Source organism: Amblyomma mixtum, chromosome 3 (genome assembly GCF_055824585.1).
Source record: "Amblyomma mixtum isolate Tamu chromosome 3, ASM5582458v1, whole genome shotgun sequence".
Taxonomy (NCBI): domain Eukaryota; kingdom Metazoa; phylum Arthropoda; class Arachnida; order Ixodida; family Ixodidae; genus Amblyomma; species Amblyomma mixtum.
The window spans coordinates 278,046,738-278,071,503 of record NC_143014.1 but is presented as its reverse complement, the minus strand read 5'-3'; the positions used below and the strand labels follow the sequence as shown (position 1 = coordinate 278,071,503).

Sequence of the window (24,766 nt, the reverse complement as noted above, 5' to 3'; positions counted from 1 at the left end):
AGGGAGGAACGCCACCACTCGTTCGGCACGACGCCTTACCATTTGAACGCAACGCTTTTTGAGGAAAGGAAATGGCGCAGTAATTCTCTGACATCTCGGTGGACACCCGAACCGCACCGTACAGGAAGGGAGGAAGTGGGAGTGAAAGAAGAAAGAGAAAGAGGGGCCGTAATGAAGAAACTGAAAATTGTATCTGAGGAAAGGAAATTACGCAGTAACTGTCTCGCATATCTCGGTGGACACCCGTCAAAACGCGGACACATCTGCCGACACGGCTGCCGACACGGCTGTCGACACTGCTGCCGACACGGCTGCTAATGACAGTATGAGGCATTAAAGGCTTTCGCATTAATAATGCCCCCCCCCCTTCTCTTGATTAAAAGTCATGGTTCAAAATAAAAAAAAAGCTTGCACCAGCAAGCTAACCTAAATGATCCGTGTACGAAAAATGCGTACAGGTCATAACTCCTTGTTTCTAAAAATGACCGTTTGGCAGCATTTGGTTTCTTTGGCTTTGATAGCTTATAAAGTATGTTCATTTTTATTAGAAAGCAATAATCTATCGATATAGGCCTACGTCACTTTGACTGTGGTGTACCTTGAAGAAAAGGCGGTTGGATGTAGGCCATTACGTTATGAGAGGTACTGCAGTCCAATCTGACTAGCCAACCCACAGGAAGAGTGTCTAAGCGTTTTACATTATCCGCTTGTAGTTGTCAGATGCGCGGTTCCTTTGTTGTTCATATTCCGAGACTGCCCAGAATTGTTTGAACAGAGAGGGCCCGAGGGGCGGGCAGGCAGTAGGTCTACTGAAAATCGTTGAATATAATTATACTTCGTATAAATTTCTTGTGCATTAACGTTTTGTCACATCACAGAAGATGACCGGACGAAAGCAGCAGTCATTACTCATACCCTGAGATTACTCATACCCTGAGATCCTTTTACTTCAATCGAATTGCTCACAATGACGCCAAGTATTTTGGCTCCAAAACGCTGGCAACTGACACCATGTCGACATTCCTCCACTTGAGTGAAGAATGATAGCCCATGCCGCCGTCTAGAGTAGGTGGAAGCATGAAAGGCACTGTAAGGAATAGCGTAGCGTTATCTAAGACAGATCCCTCCCGAAAATGCTGGCTTTCAGCGTGGCACGCGTTTTACCGCTGAGGAGGCGGGGAAGGGGGTGGGGCGTTGAGCGGAAGTAATGTTTACCTGCGAGTCGTGCGGTAGCTTTCCTTCCCGCACATACAGCGGCGGATTTAAGGCACGGAATATTAATCTGGGCTGAGCGGTTCTCATTCCTTTAGCCCCATGCTGGGGAGCTCAAAAACTCAATTCTGACGATGGAAACGCTTTCTCACCCTCGTGCCGCCACGCCCATTGTCGCGACTTCCGAGTGAACTGGAGAGAGATTAGCAGCAATGAACTCATATGCCATTCGAACGGAAAGTTCCACCTCAGGTTTGGCGTCACGTTCGGCTTCGTGTTAGCCGTGGTTCCCGCACAATGTCTGGTTGAATCCGCCGAACATGGGAGCTAAAAGCACTTCATTCTTATTATCAAATGCTCTGCCAGCTTGCGAAACCCCACCGCCTATATATGTTGACCATGATCAAGCTTTCGACAGAATGATCCCTGATATTTGTGGCCACATGTCATATTTTTAATCTTTTATTTATGGCAAACTGAGCTTAACCCTTTAATTCGGAGTGTGTTGCGAAACCGCAACATAATCTTTGCTTGTTGTGTACGCACTGCTACACGGAGCGCTATACAAGGCTTGATGTCGACGGGCTCTCAGTTTCCACCGCTTTCCGGTCAGAATGTAAGGGGGGATTATCAGCAAGCCGTTCGAAGAAAAAGGACGCGCGAATGTGCTACTTCCAACGAGCGTCCAAGAATTGCTCGTCTCATCTGATGCTAACTATTGCAGAAAATATAAAGCAATGTTTAATCAAAAATTATTTACTGTCTCTAAGACTTATAGCTGATTCAAGGTCTCCAATTTGGTCTTTCATACAGCTCGCACTAGCTGCTTAAACTGTACCAAATGCTAATTGTCTCGAATTAGTGGCCTAGCGGTTTATAAGCTATTAGCGGGGCTGTATTTTCTTCATATTGGCTGTTCACTGTCGGTACGTTGGTTAGCACATTCTGGAGGTAGTTATATATCTCTTTGATTCCTTCCTAATCTGGGCATTAAAGGGGTGAACTTTAAATACAGGCACCATCAGTTTAAATATTATTTTTTGAGTTAAAAAAATAACCACGCGCAAACGAACTGCGACTAAAAAATCCCCGATGAGCGACCACGGCATAGATCCTCGCGAGAATCCTGATGTTAGATCCAAGTAAGCTGAGAATTTATCAGCTTGGAACTACAAACTGGGCAGATTGGAAGAAATAATTTTCCGAGCTTGTTATTAGAGTCAAACCCAGGTCCGAATCTTTCTGTTCATAATGTAGTGAATGGGACATGGTTTCGAAAGCTTTTCAAAAATCTAAATATAAAGAGTCCGCTTAACCTCCTTTGTCAAAAAGAGGCCTCAGTTCCTGAAAAAAATTGAAGCTGTACAATGCATTATAGACCCTTCTTAAACCGATGTTCTTCTGTCAAATGCAAATTATTAATTATAACTTGGCTTATTACATCTGTGCATAAAATATATTAATGTACATGCATGAAATGGATGGAAGTGCTATGGGCCTATAGTTTGAAATGTCTTTCCTTGAGCCGTCTTTATTAGTAAAGGGAAGCTGAGGAAAACAGTAGGCAGTTTTGTGTACTTATTAAAAATCGATTAGATGGCGCATTCGTATTTGTCCTACAGAATAAAGGGGCATTCATTGCTAGGAGAATTGCCTTTAAAAGTTTTCCCACCACTCGATTCCATCTCGGGACGTGTACAACCGGCGATGTTGCGTTTCCTTCACATCCTTGTTTGTGCGTGAGCAGTTAGCTTTGTGATAATGAATGATGGACTCGCCCAGCAACCTGCTCTCTTAGTCTACAACTAAAAGGGGCCTGTCATCATCGCCTTGAACTGAATTAAATTACAGTATTTAAAATACTTTTCCCGGCAATTTGTAATGTAATTCATTACTTTTCAGGGCTGGTAATTTCGTAATGTTGTGAATTACTCTGCAGCAGTAATTTCACAGCCAAAATAATTTAATGCTAGCAAAATTAATTTTGTTGAATAATGAGTCAATGCTTCTCCTTGCATCTGCCATGCTTTGGCCTCGCGTTTGCAGTGTTGAGCGTCTACAAAGCGAGAAAGTCACGCGGCCAGCAACAGCCAACACTAGCCAGCCAGTACACCATGGTGCGCGCGGGCATCAGCACAGCCTATTTTAAGAGTCTACAGAACTACTGCACATCATCCGGCACTGCGTGCAGTAGTACACACAGAAGCGCCAAAGGGCCACCAGGAGAGCTCCACGACCATGGCATGCCATACGGTGCATTCACACAGACGCACTTCGGGTGCTTGAGCGAGTACTTCCCTCTAGACTGCTTCATATATATTGTCACGTCGCAGAACTCACAAGAAGTTTGAACTCACATCTAACAAAATTGGTTGTGAGTTTTTTTTAGGAAAAAAACTAGCTCGTGTGGCCGCATTTGAAGCCCTCTTTTTAACTCAAAGACAAGATAGTCGACAGCGTCACCGCGGCGACATGCAATTTATGTCCGCCAAAGTGCCTCCAGAACGAGTCAATTGACGAGCAGAATTGGAAGCTTGTCTGCGTCCCGGTGCATTTCTGGCACGATTTGTTGTGAACTAGCAGTCGACGCCCTCCCGCTGTTTACGCGGACGACAACTGCTGAAAAATCTGGAGGGTGGGACCATATTATGCACTGAGCAATGAACTTCTGATTGAATAGCGATTAGTTATACATATTTTGCGATTACGTTGACCTCATCTACGTCAAGAAAGCGGTTGTTCAATGGGCTATGGCTACCTTTCTTCAAAACAGGGACAAAATACCTTTCTTCATAGAGGGACCAGTGAATAACTGAAGTGGATCAGCTTCATACAATTGGAGGTATAATCGGAGGGTGTCGGTCTGGAAATGGAAGACTACATGGACACACAGAATGAGGAAATGGACAAGGAGATCACAACCTGGGAGGTGTGTGCCGCACTCGTGGATATAAGGAGGAATACCTTCCCTGGCGGAGATCGGGTGATCACCAAAATGCTAGCTAACTTCGACGACAAGTCTTTGGAGGCTATCACGGACTTCTTTAACAAATGATGGTTGGAACGAAAAGTTCCAGAGGAATGAAAGGTGGCAGAAGTACTGTTTATTCCGAAAGCCGGTAAAGAGATCAATATCAACAACTTGAAGCCATTATCGCTAACGCCGTGCATCGGCAAGTTGATGAAAAAAATTCTATTGTAAAAAAAATTTGCAGACATTTAGATAACAGTGGCCCCTTCCCAAACACGATGTTCTAGTTCAGGCTTTAGCATTAGCATTTTCAATTTCAAGTATTTCAATTTAACATTAGACCTCAAAGGTGCCTTTGTTAATGTCGAACATATACTCACAAATTTACAGGAGTGTAATTGTGATGTAAGGATGTATAATTATATCTGAGAATTTCTTGCGAAACGAAGAGTTTGGCTCAATGTCCGAGAAGTCAGGTCAGAGTACACAAGACTAGGAAGTATAAGGGCACACCGAAGGGGCAGTGATATCCGCTTTGCTCTTGAACATTTCCTTATTAGGATTTACGAGTTGGCTGGACAGCATATAAGGTGTCAAGCACGCGCTGTATGCTGACGACATTACGATTTTGACCTCCGAAGAGTCAGTTGTGAGCATGCAAGAAAGACTGCAATGTGCAGCGGATACCATGCAAGAATATGCTGATATTTGGGGACTCCAATATACAGGAAGAAAGGACACCTTGACCCTGTTATGGCGTTTGTGGGGAAGAGCAAATTCAAGAAGTATCACTTTCGAAAATCCTAGGTTTGTTAATAGATGGCAAGGGGCAACAATGGGGAAGGGATTAGGCGATTACAGGCAACAACGTTGCAAGTTGCGCTAAATATTATTAGAATATCAAACCACAAGCATGAACTTAGAGAAAAAGACACCATAACGTTAATACGGGCTTTTATTGTGAGCAGGATCGCTTACACAGCACCATATCTGAAATAGAAGGAAAGCAAGAATAACAAGTCGGACGTTATAATACGCAAAGCATATAAAAGAGCAGTTGGTATCCCAGTCAGCGCAGGAACAGAAAGGCTACTACACATGGACATTCACAATATTTTAGACGACATTATTAAAGGCCATTCCATTTCAGTGAGAATACGGTTATCAGGAAGTAGGACAGGAAGAGACGTATTGGATAGACAAGGGCTTCTGTGCATTTGGTCTACGGAGGACATACAGGACTTTGATGACCAGCATAAAAGCAAGATCGAGGTTCAGCCTATTTCGAGAAATACCCACCCGAAATTTCATAAGGAAAAAAGGATGGCTTAGGGCGAACGCCATCGGGAGAACATGGGGCTGGATGAAAGAGGCGATTAACGTGAAGGCGGCAGAACCAGTCAACGGGAGATCAAATATAGCATGCACGCATGCGCAAGGGAAATTAGTTAATAGGGAATCAATTCGATGCCAGGGAATCTCTCAGGCGGAGGAGGAGGCGTTTGCTTTGGCGATGGTTTCCTAGAAGGTTTCGTGTGCAATTACGGACTCCCAGACTACATGTGGAAGTCATACCAGAAAAATTATTGGTAACCACGCAAGCAGAATACTTAAAACCTAAGAAGACACAGACTTTAAATCGAGAGTCATATGGACTCCCGGACACTCTGCGGGTGTTGGAAACGAATGCGCTCACGCCGCTGCCCACGCGCTATTACCCCGAGTCCCACCACAGGCCCAACATTCGCAGGAACATAAATATTCAGAACCATTATTAGCTACATTGAATTACTCCATCATTTGAGATTACCAAGGGAAATATCGTCGACCCGCAAAAAAATCTAAATAGGCAGCAAGGGGTCATCCTACGGAAACTGCAATCAAATACTTTTATAAACCCAGTCAAATTCAGCTACATGTTTCCCACTTCGTACGATCCACATTGCGCCTTCTCCGGTGAAGTGGCTGACTTATATCATATGGTATATGCGCGCCAGAACAATCCAGGTATTCCAAGAATCAATAACGGGGCAACTGAGGACTGGGAGGCCGCACTGCGCAGCTCACATTCAGAAGACCAGCTTTCGCTGGTGAACCGGGCAAGCGCGGCGGCGAAAGCCAACGGGCTCCTGGAATGAGGGCTCACCCAACTAACTGCGATTTCCTCTATGCAATAAACGTTTTCTCACTCACTCACTCACTCACTCACTCACTCACTCACTCACTCACTCACTCACTCACTCACTCACTCGCTCACTCACTCACTCACTCACTCACTCAAAGCATGATTGTATCTTGGAAGAAACGATGACTAGATTTAAGGCTTCTGAACATTCTCCCTGTGAAAATGAAAGTGAAGACGCTGTGTATTTCTCTCAGTCCTGCTCATAAAGCTTAGCATATCAACTCTAGACGACTACCTGGAGAGCCGCGAAATTTTAACATAGAACGGTGAAGCCGTGGGCTCTGCCCTCAATTTCTTTGGCAATTAAAAAAATTTCCTTTATATACTTCCATTATACATTGTGTCCACGCTAACTTTAGCCAAGGGTGAAAAAATCAAATATTTGAGGTAGGCCAGGGAAACCACTTCCATATATCTACCAACCGGCTTGCGCATCATACACAATTTTTTTTCGCAATTAGTTAATTAACAATTAAGATAATTTTTGTAAATGCGCAAATATTTACTTCAGACCGCACATGTGAATAGCAAGGTTGGAGAGAACCTTCAGAAACCCCCATTTCATTTATTTGCGATAAAGAAAGCCTCACGTGTATCTTTTTTTCCGAGCTCCATAGAAAGCCCGCGAAATACAAAAAAAAATCACGTCATTAGCTCATTTGCGCGCCACGATTGTGCTGCTCTCAACCGTGGCTCTCAAATGTGGCGAATAAAACTCGTCGCATTTGTGTTTGTTACCTTTGACCATTTCATAGCTCACAATGCCCGGCGCTTTCGCTGCAACCTGCACCGTCACGCTTGCAGACTGGCTCGCGCGATCGCCGCAACCACCGTTGCCATATCGGCCTGCCGGAGCATTGAGGTCGTCGCGCCTTGCCAGCAGCTGATTTCGTTCACTCAAGCCATGGTTGAGAGCAGCCTCATCGTGGCGCGTGAATGCGCTAGTCGCGTGATTTTTTTTTTATTTCGCGGGCTTTCCTTGGAGCTCGGAAAGAAAAATACACGTGAGGCTTTCTTTATCGTAAATAAATGAAATGGGGGTTTCTGAAGGTGCTCTCCAACTTTGCTATCCACATTTGCTGTCTAAAGTCAGTATTTACGCCTTTAGAAGAATTATCTTAATTGTTAAATAATTAATTGCAAAACAAAAAACTGCGTATGATGCGCAAGCCGGTTGGTAGATGTATGGAAGTGGTTTCCCTGGCCTACCTCAAATATTTGATTTTTTAAACCTCGGCTAAAGTTAGCACGGACACCCTGTATACAATGAAGAGGGCGTGAACCGTTATAAAATTCAAGATGCTCGCGCATTTAATATGGACTGAACATCTATTAAGTAATTTATATCTGTATACGGTCAGGCGAACAAGAGAGTGCCGGGGTCTCGCGGCAAAACATCTCCTGATCTGATGTGCAATTTTCTGTGTCCAAAAACAAACTAAATTGATGCTTTAACGCAGAATATTATGAATTATTCCTTAAATATAGGGCATGGTCAGGCGCCTAACACGAAATTTCCTTTCGGACGGAGACACAGAGAACATAATTGTTTTTTGGGAGGGAATGCCGGCTGAAAGAGGTTTGGTTTAGATTTAACGCCCCAAAACAACTCAGGCCGTGAGGGACGCCGTAGTGAAGGGCTCCGGAAATTTCGACCACCTGGGGTTCTTTAACGTGCACTCACATCGCACAGTACACGGGCCTCTAGAATTTCGCCTCCATCGAAATTCAGCCGCCGCGGCCGGGATTGAACCCCCGTCTTTCGGGTCAGCAGCCGAGCACCATAAGCACTCAACCACCGTAGTGGATTGGTGAAGGAGGGGTAGGTAGCTTAATGCGGGGAGGGTGGGTGGTTATGCCCCCTCTTTCCGACGCCCTTTCGGCGACATGCCGATGCAACTTTTTTTTCGCAAGAGTAATTTAATGACACGCTTCTTTAAAGCGAGGCAAATACAAATCTTTCACACTCATGGCCCAGGATGACAGAAATGAAAGAGGGAAAGCTTTCATGCGAGTAATGCGACAGAGCGAGCAGACAGAAAAAGTAGGGTGAAAAAAATCGACGGTGCATGCCCTGAAGCTGCCGGTTGACGCCCGAAGAGTCGACTTCCGTCCCGACTGGCCTGCACGCTGCAGTTCTACAAGTTTATTCTCCAAAAGAACCTCGAAATTTACTGTATGTCCAATGCAAGAGCCCTATACTGCCTTCAAATGTTATCCGCCCTACAAAGCAAAAAAAAGCAAAAAAGTACAAAAATGTGCTAAATGGTTTCTGTTTACTTTGCGCCCAAAAATACTGCACATTTCAAGAGCTGAATTTTCAGTAAAGCCGGTAGGTGCCTATTCTTTCACCCTTCTTCCACTGTAAAGTTAACTGCGGCAGTGGCTGAGCTATTTGAGCATTCGCCTCGCATGCAGGAGGAGCAGAGTTCGATCCCGAGAGCCGCCGAGTGCCCAGCGGTGAAACAATGGAGTGCAAGCTTTTCCCTGGCCTGGTGATCGGCTTATCTAGGGTGAACTGCCTTGAAAAGGGGTCTTTGACCCCGCGTTGTTTAGATGAAGGTACCTTGTGCAGCAGCACTCCTTGGAAACAGCGGCCCTTGCGCCGTAAAAATTCATCATCATCGTCCACTCTAAACTCCTGTAAGGAACCATACCTTCTGCCGCTATGATGGTTTCTGAGACAACCGTAAGTACGCCGGCAGTCATCAAGGCTACTGTGAAAGCATGCGCTGACTGCTAGTGAGAGGCAGGCGAGGTGGTACACTGAACAGCGCCTTTGTAGGCAAGGTGGTACTTTCAAGCAATTATGCGTCAATTCAAATTTCCCGGCTTCATCTAGCTGCACCGACGTGCACTCTTTCTTTTGCGCGCGGCGTGACGCCTAGCACCTTTATCGCACTTGCGTATACCATAGACAAATATTTATAGAAAGAGAAGCCAAAAGAATTCTTGTCTTATCGCGCTTTCGTTCTCTTTTTTTGTTTCGCCTTTGTTTTTCCCTTACGCAGCCCTTATCGCTTTCCTCCAAGGCGAGGCGGCGCGGCAGGAAAAATCAGTTGGACGCCTCGGTGGCGAACGCGTACCACGCGGGCACACAAGAACTGGTCAGGGCATCGGAATGGACGCGTTGTTCACCTCTCGTCGGTCGCCTGTGATGTCTCTGGGCGGTGGGGCCAGTTGCGACGACCCCCTCGCCACAGCCGCGGCTGTCGGTGAGTACTGTGCCTATATGGAAGAATTACGCTGAGCTCCGGAACAGCTGCGCTTAACGTAGTACGCTTGTGCGTCAAGAGCGATGGCAGACCGCTCTCCCTGGTGATTTCAGTCCTCGATTTATCAGCAGACAGCGCTGTTCGGTGCGACTGCGGCTGCTAATCATAGCCAGGGACACGCTCACGGCGGCCCTTTCCTTTGCGCGAGCCGGAGCTATGCGGCTTTTCGCTCTTGTTAATGCGTCGTTGTTTTAATCCACGCCTGGCGGCGTGAGCCGTTCCAAATTTCTTTATGAATATCACGCTTGCGTGGGCCGAGTGCCAGTTCTCCGCCGTACTATGGAGGGTATAGGCAGAACCAAGGAGGGTATGAAATAAACCGTAATATTGTACAACGTGCATTGACGAAACTGTCTGGAGTACGCGCGTGCACGCGGATCGCACGCGGATGGCAGCAGAAGGCTGCTGGGAGACATGGCGCAGTCTCGACGCCTTGTTGGCTCGCCGCGCTGAGACAGGGCAACCGCTCACGCGCTACACTGGCCGAGCCGCGACGCTCTGCAATATGGAAGCCATAGAGAAAGTAAGCCTGTGCGGAAACCGTGCAGCTTGTTTTGGCTCTCACGCTTCGCAATCACTGAATGTGGCCGCCGTGAGTGCGCAAAATAATAATAAAAAACAGAACACTACAATAGCAGCGCAGGCAAACGTTGCTTGCGGTTTTGAAGCTTGCAGCTGTAACCAAAGGTGGTCCTTTAATAGACGGCGTTGCCTGTGTAGTTCGGCCATGAATTGTCCAAAAACGATATGATTATAGCAAGACTGAAATAGCATCGCTGGAGCCTCTCACTGCGTAGGCGCACGCTAGAAGACTGTTTTCAGCAGATGTCATAGGATCAGCGTAAGTGCTTCCGGACCGCCCTACGGGAGAAGACTACGCATTATGTGGGCGTCAATTGGCGGTGCCTCTCAGTGGAATGCAACCAGAGAAGCAGGTGCAGCTATGCTGTCAACAGCATCGTGAGAGGTTCGGATAGATGTTGTCAATCCTAAAGATTCAAACGAGTTAATAACTCTAAATGAAGTAAATGGAAATTTGGACCCCGTAGAAGCAAGTGCGGAACATCTAAACAGTCATTTCAACCAAGTATTTACAGACGAGGCACCTATTTCCGAGCACTTTCAGCTTCCCGTTCCACGCATTGCTTATCATTCTAATCCTATCACTATCACAACAGGTGGGGTTCTTCGGGCGATTGATAGGCTTCCATTAAATTTTAGCCCTGGTCCTGATGGCATAGGCACAAAACTTCTAAAGCTAACTTCTCATGTGTCGGCATTATTGTTATCACTTTTATTCCAGCAGTCTTTGAACAGTAGCTGTGTTCCAGACGATTGGCGAACTGCACTCATTATACCAATATTTAAGTCTGGAGGGTCGCCGCGGTGGCTCAGTGGCTATGGTGCTCGGCTGCTGACCCGAAAGACGCGGGTTCGATCCCGGCCGCGGCGGCTGGAATTTCTTTGGAGGAGAAATTCTAGAGGCCCGTGTACTGTGCGATGTCAGTGCACGTTAAAGAACCCCAGGTGGTCGAAATTTCCGGAGCCCTCCACTACGGCGTCTCTCATAGCCTCAGTCGCTTTGGGACGTTAAACCCCATAAACTAAACTAATTAAGTCTGGAGATATTACAAATCCCAACAACTACCGACCAATTTCTCTTACTTCAGTGTGCTGCAAGTTACTGGAACATATAATATTTACCCACATCATGAAACACCTTAATGAAAATGACCTGCTACTTGAAAATCAGCATGGTTTTCGGTACCGGCATTCATGTCAAACCCAATTATTTGAATTAGTCACGGATCTTCATTCTATAATTCATAGCGCCTTGTACACTGACGCAATTTGTATTGATTTTTCAAAAGCCTTTGATCGGGTAGCTCACAAGCGCCTTATCAAAAAGGTGCATAACTTGCAGCTTGATCATGATACTACAAAGTGGATTGAAGAATTTTTAACTAACAGGCAGCAATCCGTATCTGCTAATAACATCGTATCTGAAACTAAAAATGTTAAATTAGGTGTACCTCAAGGATCCGTCTTAGGTCCACTTCTGTTTTTAATTTATATTAATGACATCGCTTCAGACATTAGCTCCTCCATACGTCTTTTCGCTGACGATTGTATCATTTATAGGGAAATAGCTAATCCTAACGACGTTGTCGTCTTGCAAACAGATCTAGATAGGTTAAGTACTTGGTGCAGTGTTTGGCAGATGGAAATAAGCACCGATAAAACCAAACATATGACTTTCTCTGCACTCTCTAAAACACCAGTAAACAATTACAGTATAAATAATAGTGTCATTGCGCGCTCATCAACTTTCAAATATTTAGGCGTTGTTCTTTCCCCGGACCTAAATCGGCATAGCCACATAGAATATATCACTAGCAAATCTTTGAAAAAATTAGGCCTGCTTAAACGTCGTTTATCTCTAGCTAACCCTGACACCAAACTGCTGGCCTACACATCTCTAGTTCGGGCATCATTGGAATATTGTTCGGTAGTATGGCATCCCCACCAAGAAAACATATCTAGCTCTATAGAATCAGTGCAAAATAAGGCAGCACGCTTTATTTTACGGTCGTACTCTCGATTTCAGAGCGTTACTACAATAAAACAGTCTCTAAATCTTCTGCACCTCAACATACGACGCAAATTCGTTCGCCTATCGTTGTTCCACTCCCTCTACTACAACCATTCATCTTTTGCACGGAGGCACATCACAGCAGCACATCACATATCATCTCGAACCGACCATGCGCATAAAATTCAAACAATTTTCGCCCGCACAAAGAAATATCAGAATTCCCCGTTAGTCTTGGCTATAAGGGAGTGGAATGGTTTACCTGCTAGCATTGTAGCTATCACTGAACCATCATCTTTGCGTTCAGCGCTACTAACATTTCTTGAATCAGGCGCAGCATTGTCGTCTGTTTGAACTTGTCGCCTTGTACCCCTGCTTTGCCGTATGCGTGTACATATTATTTTTGTTTATTGCCCAGTGCACCATGCCCACGATGTATAAAAAAAATTAGAATTTGATAATTAACACCTAGTTCTTTTGTTCTCTATCTGTATTATGCATGAAGTGAAGATTGAGTAGTTGTGTTATTTGCTGTCCCCCCCCCCTATTTAATGCCCGCCCGGGCCCTTAGGGTATTTAAATAAATAAATAAATAAATTTGATCAATGGTGTTTAACGTCCCAAAGCAACTAAGGCTATGAGGGACGCCGTAGTAGAGGTCTCCGGATAATTTCGACCACCTGGTGTTCTTTGACGCGCAGTGATATTGCACAGTGCACAGGCTTCTAGCATTTCGCTTTCATCGAAATGCGACCGCCGTAGCCGGGACCAAACCCGCGTCTTTCGGGTCAGCAGCCGTGCATAGTAACCACTGAGCCACCGCAGCGGCGGCAGAGGATTGGTTACATTCGCTTGTAACAATGACTTAATGGCAGCCACCAGTTTGAGCGGTGCCGTCGCTCTGAACAACAATGGTGAATTGGCATAACAGAAACATTATGCACGCCATAGTTGCTCAGTGTCTATGGCGTTCAACTGCTGACCCGAAATATGCGGGTTCGGTCCCGACCGCGCCGATCACATTTCGACGGAGGCAAAATGTTAGAGACTTGTGTACTATGCGATGTCAGTGCCCGTTAAAGGACTCCCAGTGGTTGAAATTGTCTGGAGCCTTCCACTACTGCGTCCCCGATAGCTTGAGTCGCTTTGTGGAGGTAAAACCCACAAGCCAAACTAAAGTTCACCTGGAATCTTTGACGATACAAACGACCTGTCACACCTTGAACCGAAACTGCGGAAATCTGACAACTGCTTACGCACGCTCCCTGCGACCCCTTTTCAAGCATACATGAGCTCGCGCACCCGCTTCTCGTTTTTTTGCTTTGAACAAGGTTGCCGTATGCGAGCCGAAACGTCTTTTGTGTATTGTTTTCTATGTTGTGGTCGGCGTCTGCAATGTCACGTTTTATAATTCACCCCTACCAGACGAGTTTTCGTCCAACTATTTATTTCATAAGCCCAACTAAGCTAATAAACATTGGGAAACAGGCATGAAGAACAAAATTGTTGCGAAAAAGCCCCCAATTCCCGCCCTTCTTTCCTTTCGGCGAAGTTATTATCTCTAAAGTACAAGGCGTTAGCAGAATGCCTTTTGGACGGATCAGTGCACCAGTATGCCTAAAAGCACAAGAAGATGATATACAATCTGCACTTCATGTTCTTCGTTAATCTCAAAATCCAAAGCAATTTTTAACATCGTTTTTCTTTTGGGAAGGACAATTTGGCGTGTTTTCGTGCTTGTGAATGCGTGTGTTTGTATGGAAGATGGCAAACACCTAATAATGTTTTCGCTAGTTGTTTTTTTTTTATTCAGTGTTGAGTATGAAGTAGAAAGTCTAGCGGTAGGAAACGTGCGAAGGTCTGCATTGTCTTAACGTCTTGTACGGATTAGTTGAAAGAACACGTGATCGCTGCTGTGGGGTCTATTCACATAAATCATAGACCAAATACCTCATTTCTAATTTGTTAGACGGCCTGTTTAAGGACATCATATTTTGCTTCAGAAAGACTTATCTCCAGTGCAAGCACTTGGTCAAAGCTCACCTGACTATATTTGGACCACTGAGCGGCCAATCCATGGCCCCAAGGCTTAAGGTTTCTAATATATCATAATATAATCTCAGTGCACGTTAAAGAACCCCAGGTGGTCGAAATTTCCGGAGCCCTTCACTACGGCGTCCCTCATAGCCTGAGTTGCTTTCGGACGTTAAAGCCCAATAAACTAAACGAAACAAACATAATATAATCGAAAATGTCTGGGGCCAACCTTCGCAATATTGGCCTTCTGAATCTCCACCCCGCCAATTGAGACGACAGCAGGATTTCCCAGGAATACGATGAATTTCCTATTGGAGTTTATATGTTTACACCTTGCGTGCGCTCGTGCACAGCGGCAGCAAGCTTCATTTGCAAAACAGCAGAAGGGTTGGGATGGGCGCGTTGTTTCCGTATCCCGTAGTGTCGGGAGGCCGCAGGCAGTACTGCGGATAAGAGGTGACATGCGAGCCTTCCGCGTGCCTGCTCACCGCGCAGATAAGGACCAGGGACTCCGCAGCGTAATCACAACAGCTCAGGTGACAACGCATACAAACAGCTTGAGCTTTTTGCGCCTGTATATGCTCCCACCAGCTTCGCAGCTGCGCTCTATGTTTGGGCGCTGTACCGGCTTTCGGTAGGCACTCGCGTGGTGTTACTAAACAAACTGAGCAGTTGAGTAAAGTAACTTTAAGAGGGTTTCAAATTGGGCTAGTTGGTAGTTAACATGGTCAAACATAATTGTTGCGCACGAGAGTTTGTGTCGTCCCTGTTTTGTCCCGGCTTTTCAAAAGCGCAATTATGTTTGACCAAAGTAACCTTCTTTCCTTTCACTCGTCCTTGCTTATTATGACGTCACGATACAGTCAGGAAGTGCCTCAGGTATTCGCAAAGAAATTCAATACTGTTGATTATTATAGCCGTGTATGTTTATTCGAGCTTGCGAAGACAGAAAAGTGCCTCCCTGTCTTCGTGACACGTCCTCCCCTAAAGAAATGCCACGACTCCAAAAAAGCAGTAAAAAAGGCGGCATTGAAACCGCTGTTAACCGCTTATCAGGCGCGCGCCGACAGACTACAACGTCAATGAATGCGTAGGTGTGTGCCGGCTGGGCGAAGCGCGTAGATAGTTGAAACCTGGTGGCCGCAAGACGGTGGCCACACATTGAAAGCGTTGCCAAGGCCAATTTATACAAGTGGGAGTTTGAATGTGGTCTAGAACCAAGCGCCTGCTACATCAGTTAGGGCTGTGGAACTGAAGCGCTAAAGTGAAATTAACGGACAAGCAAAAATTACACAAAGTTAAATAGGTTACAGTTTAGTTTAGTTTATTGGGGCTTAATGTCCCAAAGCGACTCAGGCTATGAGAGACGCCGTAGTGAAGGGCTCCGGAAATTTCGACCAACTGGGGTTCTTTAACGCGCACTGACATCGCACAGTACACGGGCCTCTAGAATTTCGCCTTCATCGAAATTCAGCCGTCGCAGTTGGGATCGAACCCGCGTCTTTCGGGTCAGCAGCCAAGCGCCGTAACCACTGAGCCACCGCGGCGTGCAAATAAATAAACAGGTTACATATTAGTGACATAACCCGCTCTGCTAACACTCTCTAATGTCCAGCCAATCCAGACGTCAGCGCCGATTCCTCCTGTATGGGGCGGAGTTAGGCCAACTGGTAGTAATCACACATGTTATCTACCCCATATAATATACACAGACATGGACCGAGAGGGAACAGGACACACGCTCTCTCTCTCCCCGCGTCTGTGTATATGCGCACGCTAGTTAACCTGTTTGATTCCGGCAATCAAGTAGCCCATTTGAGAGCCTTAGCAACTGGAAGTATTCTTGTCATGACAACGGTATCCAGAAGAAAAAATTGTCATTCCCGAGCGGCATTCGAACCACCGCCGACGAAAATATAGTAGCTAAATTTCCCGGCATATTACGTTCTGCGCCCATATGCCTAAGCTTGCTTCGCCGCTGCATCCTTCGAACGTCTTCGAACATCGGAGACGAAGAAGCTGGTCTACCGTTTGCCGTGGACGCTTCAATCGTGATAGGTAATGTTGCGTCCTTGAAGCTAGTCGTCGCCTGCAAGGGTCTCGGTGAGGAACATCTAACCGCGCAGGAGAGCTTGGGAAGTGCCATGACATCTGCTGCTTACGTGCATAACGAACATATTAAACACAAATTTTGTTTAACTTTGCAATTTTGACTGCAATATAGGAACTCCACTTGCTACGAACTTCGGTTATGGCGGACACAAACGGCGCAGTCGTCATGTTCATTATAAGTGGGCTCGACTTTATAAGGTTCTGCTGGCTTCCGAGTTACGCTGGGTAAGCGGATATCAGACAGCCGACTAACTTCATGAAGTTAATACACAGTAAATTAAAGGATCAATGGCAAGAAACTTGGGAAAATGAACGTCATGCCCATCTTGGGAGAATACAAGACATTCAGGCATCAGGAACCTTTTATAGGAGTAAATGTGTGCCATGCTTGCAATGGACATGCAGCTGCTTACTTACACATAACTTCCTCCTCTATGTGAAAAATGTTGAAACGAGCTTACAGTAAACGTCGTTTTATTGTCATGCAGAAAATAATGAAAAAACAAATTAACGAAAATATTTTTTGCGCATTTGAAACGAAGATATTGCCCTTCACCCAAAGTTGTTCTTAGATCAAAATACAATTGTTGATCTTTCTTGCATTTTTAGATTTCTTAAGGAAGCACATGCCTCAAAGAAACTAATTTCATAAAGTATAGTCTATTAAACACAACAAACAGGTAAGCCGCCGTGGTGGCTCAGTGGTTATGGCGCTCGGCTGCTGACACGAAAGACGCGGGTTCGATCCCGGCAGCGGCAGTCGAATTTCGATGGAGGCGAAGTTCTAGAGGACTGTGTACTGTGCGATGCAGTGCACGCTAAAGAACAACAGGTGGTCGAAATTTCCGTAGCCCATCAGTACGGCGTCCCTCATAGCTTGATTCGCTTTGGGACATTAAACCCCATAAACCATAAAACAACCGCAACAAACAGGTAGTTTTAACTTCGTGTTTAGCACATGACAGGTTTAGCTGCTTATGCAGCATAAAGCAGAGCAGAACACAACAGAACCCTCAATATCACGCTACGAGTAACTTTTGGAGCCATTGTATGGTGCACACGGTTGAAAGACGCCACCCAAAACTTGTAAATAACTCTTGGACACTCTACGCAGCTGGGAGGTGAGCCTGCAAATTTTCGGTGGATTTAGCTTAAGAAGGCCGCACTTGGAACGCTTTCGTAAGGCAATGTCAGACGTAGATGAAACGTCTTTTGCCTCGTCTTCCTTGGTAGAATATTCATCTTTTAAACTCTCTTGCGCATCATGTATACTTGCTTTCTACCAGAAATAAAGTGAATTTTAATGTAATGCGAAGGTAAGTTAACCGCGGGTCCTTAAGGTTAGGGTGAATTCCAAAAGAAGGCAAGCGTAGCAGGGGACGGCAGAAAGTTAGGTGGGTGGATGAGGTTAAGAAGTTTCCGGGGGTACGGTGGCCGCCGCTGGCAAAGAATAGGGTTAATTGGTGAGACATGGGAGATGCCTTTGTCGTGCAGTGGGCGTAGTCAGGCTGATGATGATGATGAAGGCGTCAGTCATGGTGTCATCGTTTCAGCAGCGGCGACACGCCGATACTCATTGGCTTTCGTGCGTGCCGCCGCGTCTGACGCTGTGCAGTAAGCTTCGCTGAGCACAAAGCTCAGTAATGTTCCGCGGGTGCATCCGCCTCATTCCAGTCTATATAGGAAATTTGCTGATGCTCTGAGGGAGCACCCTTACACTCACCAATGACACAATTTCACTAACTTCAAACATAAATTGACTGCTGACCCGAAAGACGCGGATTCCATTACGTCCCCGGCGTTCACATTTCGATGGAGGCGAAATGCTAGAGGCCCGTGTACTGTACGATATCAGTGCACGTTATAGAATCCCAGGTGCTCGAAATTATCTGCATCCCTGTACTGCGGCGTTCCTCATAGCCTGAGTAACTATGAGATGTTAAACTCCGTCAAATCAAATTCAAACATAAATTTCTCAAAGTGGTGCGACCGGGTAATGAAGCCCTCCGATCTTCGGCGGTTGTCCAGGCTAAGATTACTGAGCCTTCAGTAGGGCCATACACTCCTAAGCAGACGTTGCGAACGTCGCCCTGCCGTCTCCGAAAGAGGGCCTGTCTGCTCTCAAGTCAGCGGCCCACAAGGCTCCTTCACGTCGACGGAGGCTAGAAACTCGTGCACCTGCGGCTTCTCCGCAGGCCCCTAGCGCCTCTAGAAAGGCAATCGGTGTAACCCCCGGTACGTCGGCGTCTTTTACGTTGCAAGGGTGGCACAGGTCTCTTGAGCGTGTAGAGAAAGAAAGGTACCGAGGAACGGGCCCAAAATAGAAGTAAATTAGTTTTTTTGTGCACACTCTGAAAACGAGCCTGTTTTTTTTTTGGTAGTGAAGAACTATGCCGATATTACAGAGATGCCAGATTTGTCAAGAATTAAAATTTATAAATTCTTCCAGGGTGAGCACGAGGATGTGAACAGGTTTTTCTGAGCGGTCGCAGTTATTACTCAGTGCGGCAAGCTACACATGACAAAGTCCGCGTTAGTGCAATGGAAGTCATGGACAAACCAGGGACTTTTCGGGGAAGTTTTTCTCTGTAGTTTTCGCATTGGACACACGCACAGATAACCCGCCGCTTTATTCGCACAGCATAAGAGAAAACCACATGCCAACTACGCGGAAAAGTCCCCACATACCACTTTTTAATTTCGAACACAAAACTAGAGAAGCTAAGTAAAAAAGATTTCACGTGATTTTACGATGAGGATATTCCGTTCTAGCCTAGCTTAATCCTAGGAGAAAATACATTTCTTGATGTTTACAGCTTTCTTACGTTCTTAAAAGAAGCCTCTAAAGAATTTGAGACATTTCAGCTTCGGTGTTTTGTCAAAAAGAATACACATACAACGAATCGCTTGGCACATGACTTCCTTAGTTGTGTATGTGTCATAAAACACAATTCAACCAAGGCGCAGCGGAAGCACTGTCCCAGACAAATAAACGCGAGGCAGGGAGAATGCTCTGGTTGCATCGGTGTATATGTCACGTGACACATCAAATCAGACTTAAAGCACTTCTTTTCGCACAAATTTTCGCTTGTGTCATTCTAAAACTTTGCGCTTAGCACACTTCGGGGCACAATGTCCCTTGGGTTCGTGCCCACGTGGCTTGGGTTTGGGCAGTGTCTGCTCTCTGGCTGTATATTCTGGCCACGGCGAGGAACCGGCTTCGCAGAGACATGATCCTCGGAAAGAACATGCACAGGGGTGACCGCTGTGTTGAATAAAAAGCGCTGAAAGAATCCGCCACGTGTATCCTTGGTATTGGCTGTATGCTGCGCTACACTTGTGGCCACCATGACGGGATATTTCCCTATTTAATCGAATCAAACAATATGAGACTCGTTGCTTCAGGCCGCTCTGTTGTTTCGCTCACCCCGGCCAGTTGCTACAATAATACAAAAATAGCAGGTGGCAGTGCAAATGCTATATAGAAACTAACACATGGGCCCCTTTTTTTCACAGAGCTGCTGAATCACGGTGGCAACGCGGCTGACGCGGCGGTCGCGGCGGCTGCAGCGCTCCAGGTGCTGAAGCCATATGCGACGGGAATTGGAGGCGACTGCTTTGCCCTCTTCTACGACGCCGAGGCTCGCGCCGTGCGGTGCATCGACGGAAGGTGTGCACTTGCATGGCTACTATCTGCTTCCTTTCATTTAGAAAATATTTTGTGCCTCAGAAAACACGAGTGCAGAGACAGGCAAGAAGAAACAGCGGCGATGCCGAGTGTCACTCCCCCTGCCATCAGGGCCCTTCTGAGATATGGGTTCAACGTAGCCCACATCAAGGCGGATTAGAGTGGCACAACGCCCTTCGGCAGCACTCTGACGATTTTTTTTTGCGAAGCTCGAATTCGTAACCATAAGCGGATAAAATCTCCACTGCTGAAGTAGCTCTAAGCTTTGAATCGGGCACACGTCGATATCTAAATGCCTGCTCTTTCGATATGCAGTTGGCAGAAGTCAACAGTCACCGGAAACAAAGAAAGCACAGGGTGAATTCTAAGGCGAAAGCCTTTAATCGCTCATCGTTGCCCGTCCGTCCGCGATAAGTGTCACACTATATCTGTCAATCATCCTGATGACGTCATCAGTGGTGTAATATGCCATAAGCAAAAATCACTGAAATCATCTTGAAATAAAAATAATAACAATAACGTAAAAGTAATTAATACATATTAAAACTAAAATAAATAAATTAGCATCAGATAATATAAATTAAAAATAAAATATAATAGAATTAAAATAAAGGAGACTAAAAATAAGAAAATAACTAAACAAATAAAAATGTAAAATTAAATTATTAAAACAGATAAATTTCGCACACACTGAAAATAAGAATTAACAAAAATTAAGTACGTCATCCAGAGCGTAGTATGTCGTAACCAGAAATGTACTGCGCATACGCGTGACGTCACCTATGACGTCGTCATCAGTTTATATATGGAGCTTCGACCGCCGCTCCGACTCCACCTTGGCTGCTGCCAGCGCATGCGCGTGACGTCACCTATGACGTCACAGTAACAGGGGCAGCAACACAGGCGGTAGTGGCCTTCGCCTCATCGCACTTAAGTAAGAGTACTGTGTCACCCCCCCCCCCCCCCCCCCAAGAATTTTGGCTGGAGCCACAGAATTTGGACCGGAACACCGCCCGGCCGTGAGTGAGTCGCCCACCCGCGGCAACATGGCTTCCCAAGAGCTACGACGTGGCTACGACCCGGACATCATGGCCTGGTCCGAGGTTCCTGCAACTTCAACGCCTAACAGCCCGGATTCTGCATGAGGCTTTTTTTGTTTGGTATTGATCAATGAGAAATTTTAGTGTCATCATTTTTGTGCCAGAAAGAGAATTGATTAGAAAGTATAAAAAAACTACATGCCGCCAGTGGGATCGAACCCACGACCGACGAATGTCATGTACGGTGCTCTACTGACTGAGCTGTAGCAGCGGTTGTCCCACCTTCCAACTTTCGGAGATATTTAAGTTGCATGAAACATGCAGGGACAAGAGTGTCTTGCGTTGTTTGATCTGGAAGAAGCCTACGATATCACAGGAGGTTCCACATCTGCGCGACCTGGGAGACCGATGATGATGATGACGACTATCACCAATAAATGAAACGCGAACATGACAACTGAACCACGGACGGGAAAATACGCAGCTCTTAACCAGGCGAAGCTGAATACTAGCTCCCACAATTTTAATTTCGGAGGTGCTAAGGCGCTTCTTTAGAAGTGTTATTCAATCTTCTTTGTATTCCAAAACCAGGAGCTAATATGTTGGTGTTTTTGTGTTGACACCTGAATTTTCTTGTTCGTGTTTCATTCGTTGCTGTTAGTACATATCGCCACAATCGCAGCTGCCGATCGCTCCGATGCCAGTGCACTAAACCTTTCTTATAGCAGCAGTCTGGACCTCCGCCCGGCCGATGATGGTGTTCTTGTTCGTAAAAAAAAAAAAAAACTTGATCGCGTTTTTTTCACTCATTGCTTACTATCGCACACTCCAATTTAAAAAGGCCACAATTTCATAAGCAGCAAACCCGCTATCGAAGTCTGTGACTCACAGGGCAGCAGAGCAGCAGAGCAGGGACCGCAACACATTTAGCATAAACACATTTGCGAGCGCATTTAGTGCTTGAAATCTGCACAAGGCTGCCTCATCCCTAAGTAAGACTCCTTTTCGATGATCAAACTGCTTCTTCGGAGGCTTACGTCACCGTTAGTTCCGAAAAGACAAAAACCAATTAGAGTAGCCTCGTGCTAACAGGAGCGTGAAGTCAGTCAGATTCCTGCGTAGCGTCTTTTGCGTGCGCCAACAGCGCAGTCGCATCCGATTCGCAATGGAGGCGTCCACACATGATCTGGTTGCCCCGCCGCGGTGGCTCAGTGGTTAAGGCACTCGTCTGCTGACCCGAAAGACGCGGGTTCGATCCCGGCCGCAGCGGCTGAATTTCGATGAAGGCGAAATTCTAGAGGCCAGTGTATTGTGCGATGTCGGTGCACGTTAAAGATCCCCAGGTGGTCAAAATTTCCGGAGCCCTTCACTACGGCGTCCCTCATAGCCTGAGTTGCTTCGGGACCCCAATAAACATGATCTGGTTGTTTCAAGTTGCGGCGTGAGGCGAGCGCTCTATGTTAGGCTCTGCGGTAGTGGAAGACGTCTCGTGACTGAGCGGAACCCTGACTGTTCAACGCCGTAAGCGGATACGCTAAGTCCAGGAACCCTGTGACAGAAGAGATGCATGCAATGGAGGTTATCAATGCCAATCTAGCCATAAGCACTTCCAAAGCTAGATATGTGCTTGGAGGCGGCCATATCAGAGGAACATTAGGGGCGTTTCACCCATGTGTTGGCCCTGCCGCGGAGGTAATTTCAATGTTTATTGCTAATAGGCAGGAGAGCATTGGTAATGAGGCTGTAGCTGGCACCTCTGAGTGGAAGCGATAAGACAAGTGACGCCGCCTGCCGTCTCTTGAGCACTTCCTCAACAGATGAGCGAATCCACGTCAGCCCGACTCGCTGGAGCCGGAAACGCTGCTTAGGAGCATGGATCATAGATTTGCATGTAAAAGAAACTCTCACCAACCGGAAATTTTCATCATGTGTGCAGCGGCCCCAGCCCGGCCTCGCTGACCAGAGAGCTGTTCGCTGCCGGTGCAGATAGCGGCATGGAGGCCACCGTACCTGGTGCCGTCAAGGGTTGGTTCGACACTCTGCGCCACTGCGGCAGCGGACGGGTAATAAATAGCCTTACTCACTATGACACTTGTTGCACAAGAAGGCTTTTCATATCATGCCGAAGGCCCTTTCTCTCGATCTGCCCTGGGCTGAGCACTGCGTAAAGCCGAAGACAACTTGTCGCCTCGTGTTGTTGAAACAAAACAGACTTCGGATGAGAAGACGCTCGGGTGCTGCCCGTGCATCAGTGCTTCAAATTTTAGTGTTAGACATTTTATAGGCGGATGATCAGCCGGTATTTACTCTTTTCATGCTTGTACGCGAAAGCGTATGAATGTGGGAAAAGAAACAGCGGCGGAAAAATTTCCCAAATATAGCTTAAACGACGGGGCAACAATAACTTTGAGTACAACAATTACGGAGTGCATGCTGTTAGTTTTAAAAGCTACCCTGGCTACTGAGGATACCAGCTTAATCTAAACCACATGGTTCTCCGAGAGACAAGCTTTGACGAATGTACAGTCTTTGTCAAAAGTAACCAGGCTGCACTTTTATCCTTCTCAGTCGTATATTAAAGCTATTACTCCAGCCCTCAAAGTCTAAACCTCTGTATGGTAAGAAGAAGCCCTGTTCTCACCTTAAGAGAACTTTTTGATCTTTAGGGCAGCCGTTTGGGCTCTGTTATACGAATGAGAAGCAAACCATGGAGCCTGGCAACTTTTGACAAAGACTGTACCTCACTATTACTAGTAACGAGACCTGAGGGCCCGGAATGAAGTGGTTTTGCACCCTTTCACAAAGAGGTCGAAGGATACAGCCATAATCGACATCGGACTGCGGGAGATACTTGTCCGTACCTGTTCTTAGAATAGGAGAGAGTTGAGGCACGGACCTCGCGCTCACTCTCTTCGTTGCCCAAAGTTTACCTGCCCCGTGCATAGTGAATAGTTCTATGGAGCACGATACCTCACTTTGTGGAAGTACGCGATGTTAATGAGCAAGATCCTGCTTTCTTAGCACATGCTTCTCAATGGCCTTAACGCATGTGGTGATCACTACGCGGCGCTCTAAACATTAGGGATGAGGGCTACGGCGTTGTTACATTTGGGAGGCGTGTGTACGGGTCTCGTCGATTTCAGCGTATAATGAGTGTAATGCATGAGCGGAGATGCATCTTACGCTAACAATGACCACATGCGTTAATAGAGTTCAGTTGATTGCGCTTTTGCTTTTATAACTGAGACGAAGTAATGGAGGTTATCAAACTGAAGTCGTGGCTGCTTACTGACGACTAATAAGAAATAGTTCCTCTAAATTATTTATTGTTTCAGTAGCTGATAAACGAAACACAGCCGCACTCGTCGAACATAAATTTCACGAAAAATAGGAAAAATAAGAGAAGACATCGTCGGTCCTCGGCGACAAATGCAGAATTTTCCAAAAGCAAGTCTTTTTGCAAGATGCATTGGAAGAGCTATCAGTTAAGGAAAGCGGTGGGAGAAGTAGAAGTTTTTGCGGGCTAGTTGGTTCATTCTGACATAAACAAAGCAGCACGAATGAATGTGCCCCGTTTCGCCTTCGGGAATCTTCATTCTCGCTGCTTTACTTATATCAGAATGGACCAACTAGCACAGCAGAAAGTTCTACTT

The 24,766-nt window shown here is 46.1% G+C and overlaps 1 protein-coding gene across 2 annotated transcripts in view; it reads left to right on the top strand.

Moving 5' to 3' along the window:
* The first annotated feature begins 9,438 nt into the window (after positions 1-9,438).
* LOC149354985 (uncharacterized) overlaps positions 9,439-24,766 on the top strand; it is a 41,329-nt gene continuing 26,001 nt past the window's right edge. For both annotated transcript variants that reach the window (XM_089577570.1, XM_089577569.1), the window contains exons 1-3: positions 9,439-9,583; positions 19,902-20,055; positions 23,050-23,176. In XM_089577570.1, the coding sequence (XP_089433696.1) occupies positions 9,490-9,583; positions 19,902-20,055; positions 23,050-23,176 (375 nt within the window). In that variant the 5' untranslated portion in view covers positions 9,439-9,489. The remainder of the gene's footprint in view (positions 9,584-19,901; positions 20,056-23,049; positions 23,177-24,766) is intronic.